Source organism: Austrofundulus limnaeus, unplaced genomic scaffold (assembly GCF_001266775.1).
Source record: "Austrofundulus limnaeus strain Quisiro unplaced genomic scaffold, Austrofundulus_limnaeus-1.0 Scaffold965, whole genome shotgun sequence".
Lineage (NCBI taxonomy): Eukaryota > Metazoa > Chordata > Actinopteri > Cyprinodontiformes > Rivulidae > Austrofundulus > Austrofundulus limnaeus.
In genome coordinates, this window is record NW_013953367.1 from 9780 (window position 1) to 18957 (window position 9178).

Here is a 9178-nt window from a genome sequence, read left to right on the forward strand (position 1 = left end):
GGCACGCCTTGGTTTTGGTCGAACTGCAACATTATGAGAGCTGAGAGCACAAACAAGTTAATAAGACAGATAACAATATAAGATTTGTACAAATATTCTAACAAGTTGTACTTCAGAGTAGCTCCTGCTCTAATTCATCTGTGTGCTGTTGTACACCAGTTTGTGTTCACATTAAATGCACTACCTTTGTCTGTAGAGTTATCTCTGATCTGTTTATGGGGCTTTTGGTCCAGTTCCTTGTTTCTTTCTGAGTTTGATACTTAAAGCTCTACACAAAACTGAAAATAAAATGAAACACTGACTTCCTGCAGTGCTTACCTCTGTGCTTATTGTTGCATCCTGTCTTGTACTGAGGTCATGAGAAGCCCTAACWTTATGTGGTTGTAACCACCAATAAAGGTCATCTGACTCATTTGTTAGACTTACTGTTGCTAACTCTGCACTTTTTTAGCACATCGGTCCTGATTTGTATAAAGACTTCTTGAATTTCTGCTTTTAAACGCATATTCTGACTCCTATTTTTATTTATTTGTACATAAAAGCTTTTTATGCTTGTTTGTATTTATGTCCTCTGATTGGTTGTGTTCAATGTTCAATTTCTTATTTTAGATGCAACCTTCCACCTCTCACAAAGGAATACGTAGACGATGTGGGAACGAGAACACATCTGGTCACTGCCAACCCCAGCATTATAGAGAAGAGGTAATGGACATTAACTCACAAAAAGCCACACTTGCACTCTGAAATAATAATAATAATAATTAAAAAAAACATTGTCATCTGACACTTATGAAAGCGTTCAGACAAAGTGTGATTGAGGTTTCAAGCACCGCCACATGAAAGAAGYTAATGGGTTGCGATATGGGATCAATGCTCACAGTTTCCAGATGATTGCAAATGGAATGCGAAAGGTGCATTAGTCCGGATTAAAACAACCACAAGGAATTAAATAAGGCAGAAAAATATTTATAAACAAAACTCTGAAGCTATTAAAACACATTGTTCGAGTATGTTTTGCATTTTTTTACCAGTGTAAGCATCTACATGTTGTTGTCTTGTGGATTTGGAGAAGGCGTTGGACTGTGTCCCTCAGGGACTCCTGTTGGGGGTACTCCGGGAGTATGGGTACCAGGCCCGTTGATACGGGCTGTTAGGTCCCTGTACGACCAGTGCCAGAGTTTGGTCTGCATTGCCGGTAGTAAGTTGGACTCGTTTCCGGTGAGAGTTGGACTCCGCCAAGGTGCCCTTTGTCACCGATTCTGTTCATAACTTTCATGGACAGAATTTCTGGACACAGCCAAGGTGTTGAGGGGATCCTTTTTGGTGACCTTAGGATCACATCTCTACTTTTTGCGGATGATGTGGTCCTATTGGCTTCATCAGATCATGATCTCCAGCTCTCACTGGAGCGGTTCGCAGCTGAGTGTGAAGCGGCCGGGATGAAGATCACTGCCTCCAAATCCGAGACCATGGTCTTGAGCTGGAAACCGGAAGGGTGCCTTCTCCGGGTCGAGGAGGAGGTCCWGCCCCAAGTGAAGGAGTTTAAGTATCTCAGGGTCTTGTTCACGAATGAGGGAAGAATGGAGTGGGATATCGACAGGCGGATTGGTGCTGTGTCTTCAGTGATGCGGGGACTGTACTGGTCTGTTGTGGTGAAGCGAGAGCTGAGCCAGAAGGCGAAGCTCTCGGTTTACCGGTCGGTCTATGTTCCTACCCTCATCTACTGTATGGTCATGAGCTTTGGGTAGTGACCGAAAGAACGAGATCACTTACACAAGCGGCTGAAAAGAGTTTCCTTCGCAGGGTGTCTGGGCTCTCCCTTAGAGATAGGATGAGAAGCTCAGTCATCCGGGAGGGACTCAGAGTAGAGCCGCTGCTCCTCCACGTTGAGAGGAGCCAGTTGAGGTGGCTCGGGCATCTGGTTAGGATGCATCCTGGATGACTCCCTGGTGAGGTGTTCCGGACACATCCCACTTGGAGGAGGCCCAGAGGAAGACCCAGGACACGCTTGGAGGTACTATGTCTCTTGGCTGGCCTGGGAACGCCTTGGGATTCCCCCAGAGGAGCTGGCCCAAGTGGCTGGGAAGAGGGAAGTATGGGTCTCTCTGCATAGACTGCTGCCCCCACGACCCAACCCTGGAAAAGCGGCAGAAAATGAACGGACTGACATATCCATTTTCTGCTGGTTATCCTTAGTCAGGTTGTGGAAGCAACACACTAGGAGTGAAACCCAGAAANGATACAAGCGGCTGAAAAGAGTTTCCTTCGCAGAGTGTCTGGGCTCTCCCTTAGAGATAGGATGAGAAGCTCAGTCATCCGGGAGGGACTCAGAGTAGAGCCGCTGCTCCTCCACGTCGAGAGGAGCCAGTTGAGGTGGCTCGGGCATCTGGTTAGGATGCATCCTGGACGACTCCCTGGTGAGGTGTTCCGGACACATCCCACTGGGAGGAGGCCCAGAGGAAGACCCAGGACACGCTTGGAGGTACTATGTCTCTTGGCTGGCCTGGGAACGCCTTGGAATTCCCCCAGAGGAGCTGGCCCAAGTGGCTGGGAAGAGGGAAGTATGGGTCTCTCTGCTTAGACTGCTGCCCCCACGACCCAACCCTGGATAAGCGGCAGAAAATGAACGGACTGACATATCCATTTTCTGCTGGTTATCCTTAGTCAGGTTGTGGAAGCAACACACTAGGAGTGAAACCCAGAAATCCCTCTCCCCAGTGGCACTTCCAACAAGTCCTGGGTCTTTCCTGGGGTCTCCTACCAGTGGGACGTGCCTGGAACACCTCTAAAGGGAGACATCCTAATCAGTTGCCCAAACCAGCTGACTCCTTTTGATGAGGAGGAGCACTGGCTCTACTCTGAGCTCTCTCACCCTATCTCTGARGATTGTGAACAAGACACATTGATACTTTTGGATTTTAGATTGAACTTTATCCTAAAATAAAATCATGTCGTTTCTACTGACAATTATTATAACTGTTGTCCTYTCCAGTAAGCAATTAAATTAAAAGAAATTCTATATTTGTCAAAAAGTGAAACAGTTAGAGGAACTGAAAGAAAACAGYTCCACAGATGAGATTGGAGACTAGTTTTAAACTCTGAAGGAAAGCCACTTCCCCATTGTCAAGTTTCATCCTATTCAGTTCCGGTCTGTTYGGTTATTCTTAGGTGTTGGTGTGTCTCCATAGCTGTGTGTCCCGTGGGCAGTCAGTTAGTCCCAAACCTTCTGAGATAGCTGCTCATTTTAGACTGCTCTGTCCAGYTTAAGCTGTATTTGCTTGTCTCCTGCAGCCTACACCACCCTCCAGGAAAAGTTTGCAGACGGTGTTTGCTTTGGCTCAGCTAATGCACAGGCAGCAGTTTCCTAATGCCAAAATCATAAGTACGCAATACTCAGTTTAACCCACTTGTAACTACTGTACTGCCAAGGTGGTTCTGAAAGTGTGACTGAAACTGGAAAAGGAGACACATTTGGCYGAGGCTGAACCGAGTCGAACCACATACAGGCACACCTGTGGAAAGGGGGGGTTAACTGTTCCAACACACTGTTTTAGAGTAACTTTCACTTCCCTGTTTGTATCTTTTGGTTGCAGATACCAAAACCTTCTGTGGTCCAGAAAAGCTTTTGTAGACAGTATGAAGGTCTACGGCTCCAGCTACATCTACATGCCGGCGTTTTCCATGAAGCCTGGTACCGACCCATCGCTGCGAGCGTATTACGCGCTGTCGGACACCTCCTCTAATCTCACCATGCTCTTTGCAAACCCCGAATTCCTGCGTTCGGTGGGCAAGTTCTGGAAAGGCCATGGCATCCACGCCAAGCGCCTCTCCACGGGGCTGTTTCTGGTCAGCTTAGCCCTGGGGCTGTGCGAGGAAGTGACCACCTACGGGTTCTGGCCATTTTCYGTGGGCCTGGACGAGCAGCCCATCAGCCACCATTACTACGACAACATCCTGCCCTACAAATGGTTCCACGCCATGCCCGAGGAGTTTGTCCAGCTCTGGCACCTGCACAAAAGCGGCACTCTGCGCATGAGGGTGGGGCRCTGTCTCCCGCAGACAGGAGGAAGGTAGAGAGCACCCGGAGGACCGAAGCAATCCAGGTTCAGGTGAAGAAAATGAGATTGCCATGCATCAGTCCATTGCTGATTTAAGATAAAGGAGAGCAGCACACATTCCTTATGAGGATTTCCTGTGCTGTATCTCTCTGTCCATTCAATTTCCTGTYGTTCTCCAAACGAATCCCTGATTTTTAAAAGAATGTCATCCTCAGATAACACATGGACACACAAATGGAAAGTATGCTCACACTCCCCAAAACTTTGCCATGCGTCTGCACTTGTTTTTGAAGTTGTGTTTTCTTGTATGTGTTTTTTTTTAATTGGAAGAATCGGCTGTGAAAGGATGCAGAGGGGATGGCTTTTTATCTGGCTGACAGTTTTGGCAACTGGACCCAACCCCCCTTCTGGGTCTTTGTTGAAAAGAAACAGATGGAAAGAGCAAAGGGGAAACACGAAAACCTATGGAAGGCTGGTGAAAGAGAGGAAAAATACCCTGGTATTTTATGGCTTGAATAGGAATGGAAGTAAATGAAGGGAGGAAAAATGTGGCCGGGGTATGATTTATCTCTTTGTTTTTCTGCATCCATGCACTTGATTGGCATTCTCTGTAGTGCCAAATAGAGTTTTAGTTCTTAGCAGGAACTATTAGAAACTGATTCTTGAGAACTCCATCCCTTCGAATGTGTTGCATTTTAACCCTTTACCAAAAAAGGGAAAACTGCACTCTGGTGTCATGTAAGTTGTTGTTTTTGTATTGCCAAATGTAATGTTTCAGGTGTACTGTAAATTCTTTTATTTTTTATTCATCACGGGAGATAACATTGTTGGTGTGAATACTCAGAGAAGAACAATTCTTGCCAACAAAGAGAACAGAAAGTCATACATACCTCACAGTTTTAGTTCCTTTTCCTGTCCGACTCTTTGGTACAACTTTGTCACAAGCAGGCTCTTTAGTTAATATCACAGCCTGCTGGAAGTCATCTTTTAGTAACTGTACTATATTTGTCTAGCGCCAAGCCAAGGGAACAATGGACTCTTTGATACCGCCTTACACAGTACTTGTGCGATACTGACTGAAGGATGAGGTAGTGACAGACAAAAGGGAGTCTGTGTCACTAAGTGGCATTTTACTCAATGCTGTTTTTTTCTTGTTAGATGTAGAACACGTTAATGGGTAAATGGTGATTTTTTTTTTGTTTGCCTTATTATTTGCACAAGAAGAAAAAAATTCACTCATGTAAAAGTCAATGCAACTCAGAAGTTTTTTTGTTTTTGTTTTGTTTTGTTGTTTTTTTTTTGCACTTGAAAGTGTTTTAGATTGAGAACAATGTGATTTATTTAAAGAATTTTGTTCTTAAAAATGTTACTTAAAAGTGTGAGGAAAAAAATACTGTGCCATGCTACTTTTGGTACTTTGGAAATAGAGGAAATGCGCCCCAGTTAAGGTACGAAACATGTTCATATAGGTTAGTGCTTTATGTCCAGTCTGTTACATTGAACAAGGTCCAGTGCCTTTTTTAAACATAAATTGAAGGAGAATTTAATGTTTTGTGAGTTTCCCCAATAATGTGGCTACTGTGATTTGATTCTTTTGTCACTAAAGTAAAAAGAAAAAAAAAAAACAGCATGATAATATGAAACTAAAACTCGCGTGCCATTTTGAAGTGGGCGGGATGGTCGAAAAATAAAATTTCATCCATCTATTATGACTTCATTCATTTCCGTTGCCCTTATTTCGARTTGACTAGTGGGGGCTGCAGCTTGAGCAGGGAGGCCCACACCTCTCATTCCCCAGCCACATCTTCCAGCTCCTCTTGGAGAATTCAAAGGCATTCCCAGACCAAAAAGACACATAGTCTTTCCAGCGTGTCCTGGGTCTTCCTCGAGGTCTTTTCCCAGTCGGACATGCCTGAACCTCGCAAGTGAGGCGTCATTGAGATATCCTTACAAGAAGCCCGAACCACCTCAACTGGCTCCTCTTGATGTGGAGGAGCAGYGGCTCTACTCTGAGTCTCTTGCAGATAACTGAACTTCTCACCCTATCTCTAAGGGAGAGCCCACCCTGTGGAGAAAACTCATTGTGACCGCCTGTATCATTCCTTTGGTCACTACCCAAAGATCAKGAYCTCTTCACCACAACAGACCGTTACAGAGTCCACRAAACTGTGGAAGCTGCACTGATCCATCAGCCARTCTCCTGCTCCATTCTTCCCTCACTATGAACAAAACCCAGAGATACTTAACTCCTCCCTTGAGGCAGAACCCCATCCCCAACTCAGAGAGAAATCCACTCTTTTCCAACTGAGGACCATTATGGAAGAATAGCCCATGGACTCAAATTTGGAGGTGCTGTATGGCAAGGCGCGTGGATCAAAAATCATACGTATATTTACACCTTATTCTAATCCGTAATGTGCGGGCTGCTGCGTTTTTTACATGCAAAAGCGTTGTGAATCAGAACTTGCTGTAGATAACACGTGAACATCATTAGCATATCACAGAGATGGAATCCTGAGACCACCGAACCAGATTCCCTCTGCCCTTTTGATTGGTAAAGTTTTGTCTTTTGAGGGGAAAACTTTAATTTCTTCTAGTCAGCGTATGAGGCTGTTGCTTTTTCCATCATAAAACACAAGCTTTCTCGTAGTTTGGTTAAACAGTTCACTACTTTCATCTACATAATCATCATATTATCATATACTGTAGGTTTGTTTTAGTGAAAGCATATACGTCCATTCTAAATGTAAGCTTATCATTTACTCTCGCCTGAATCCCACCAGCTGTCCTCCATTTATTCATCAAGCAAATTTGAATCAATTTTTTTTTCCAATCCCACAGAATAAAAACCCCAACACACAGGCTGTTATAAACTGTCGTGGTCAAACTTTGTTGGAACAAATGGAGCAGTGGAGGTGTAGTGGTAGAGCAGCTGACTTGAGACCAGAAAGTCACAGGTTSGACTCTCCACCATGCCCACATGTTTTGGTGTCCTTGAGCACAACATCTAATGCCCAACTGCTCCCCGGGTGCAGAGCACAAATTTCACCCTTGCATGGGAACATGCATCTTTACCCCAATAAGAGGCTCAAAAAAATCATTTGGAGGAAGGATTGACACAGTTGTGTTTGAATTTGGATGTTTATGGGATCAGACGTACAGTGAATGTAGCATTATTTATTGTTGGTGTTTGTAAAAAAAAAAATAAAGTTGACTATCTCCACCTTATTGGAATGCGACAAAGTTTGCAAAAAAATCTGAATATCTGACTAAGGCAACTCAGGCAAACTACAAGATGTGTTTTTTATTTTTATTATGAGTGAGCAGTATCTCGTTAAATAAACCTCATTAAAAAAACTGTCATGAATATATCAGTTTCTTTTAAAAATATGCATTTTATTGAGTTGAATAGATCTCACGAAAGACACCCGCATGTTAATTTAGGTAATTTTGTTCCAATAAGTGCTCAAACTTGTTTTAATTCAGTTTATTCTACTTTTCATAATCTTGTTTTTATTTGCACTTTTTTGTCATTTACTGACCAGTATTGTGAATGAATGATCTGTGACTATTTAAATGGTTTGTAAGCATGAAGATTTATAAACGTGGATGTACTTTACTTCTGTGTTTTTTATTTTTATTTTTTCATTCAAAACACGCCTGTTAAATGATAAGAACAAACTGCAAAGCTTTTTTTTTTTTTTTTTTTTTGTGGAAGCTGAAGTAAAAATTGTAAATAATGATCCGCTGTTGTTAGTTTTAGATTTTCCTTTCAAAATAGTGAAAAAAAAAAATCCACTTCAAGGAACTCAGATCCAAATAAACTGCAGGTACGTCTGCAACAAAACAAATTTTAATCTCATTGTGTGTGACCTCTTGATATTTGTTTAAGGTTGCGGTTAAGAACACTTTTTTATTGTTAGTACAGTTCAGATAGTTGGCAGCACAAATCACACAATCCATTCATCACACCAGGCTGGATCCCTGACAAACAGATTTTTTCAAATAAATGGTGATTAAAGCCACTTTTTGTTGTATTAAGTCTCCCTCCAACACCCCTCCATGCTAAAGAAAGAACATGAAATGTCAAAGTTAATTGCAACTATTTGAGGGTTATTTGAAACCTAAATGTTTTTTTTATTTGCCTCTGAAAAGGAGTAAAGCCAGTAGGCTATTTTGACCACTCTGATTTTTTTTCACTTCCTATTGTTATTTGAGTCATTCGTTGTGAAAAACCCACACTTAGGCTTGTAATAAAGCAAGAACTTTTCTTTAAAACAAACTGAACTGACTGAATGCAACACYTAAATGTATCTGTGAGCAACTAATAAGGACAAAAGAATGGAAACTTCTACAAGACAAGATAAACACTGGTATCCAGTCAAGAGAACCCACATAAATGTGTGATTCCATTCAAAATAGTTTTATTTTTCAGAGCTGTACCATGTGTTATTTMTATATGTTCTGCTAAATAAAGAATATAAAACAGCAACCAGATGCAGACCATATTAATTATTTTCTAAATGTGCAGAAATGTGTGCTGAAAAGGCGCTCCATATGCTTTGTGCACATAAAACACTGCCTCTGTCGAACCATATCTGCTCGCCACAGCCATGTCCGCGTCTCTGTGTTTTAATGGGCCATGAATTTTTAAAAGATATAATATAGGAGGAGCTGCACAGCTGAGACTCAGGCCAGAATCTTTCAGCGTCACGTGCCAGATTTATGATCAAGGCCTCCGATCGGTGATCCAGGCCTTAAATGGCTTTTCTGGCCTGAAAGCCAAAGATGAGGAGATTTTTAATAAAAGTTTAACACTTTACACATATTCTTGTATATTAGTTAGGTCCTACATTACTTCCACTTTGAGTAATGTTTTTATTTACCGGGATGATGCAAGGTCCATAAACAGTCATGATGTAATGGACCACAACGTCAGAGGATGAATGTGATTACTTTGATAAGCGCTTGATGTCTCCTTTGGCTTCAGGCCCACTTCACAAATTATTGTTATAATTAAAGGACTCTCTCTCTAATGTACWGAGATTAGTCCTCTCAGGAAGATGGATGCCACAGACCATGGTTATCTGCCCCTGGTGCCACCATCAAATTGATTTGGC

General features: G+C 42.5%; 1 protein-coding gene across 1 annotated transcript in view; it reads left to right on the forward strand.

Moving 5' to 3' along the window:
* The window catches only part of st8sia1 (ST8 alpha-N-acetyl-neuraminide alpha-2,8-sialyltransferase 1), an 18148-nt gene extending 9598 nt beyond the window's left edge, over positions 1-8550 (forward strand). Inside the window, exons 4-5 of the mRNA XM_014029894.1 lie at positions 610-702; positions 3594-8550. Coding sequence (XP_013885348.1) covers positions 610-702; positions 3594-4074 — 574 coding nt within the window. The 3' untranslated portion in view covers positions 4075-8550. The remainder of the gene's footprint in view (positions 1-609; positions 703-3593) is intronic.
* The last annotated feature ends 628 nt before the right edge of the window (positions 8551-9178 follow it).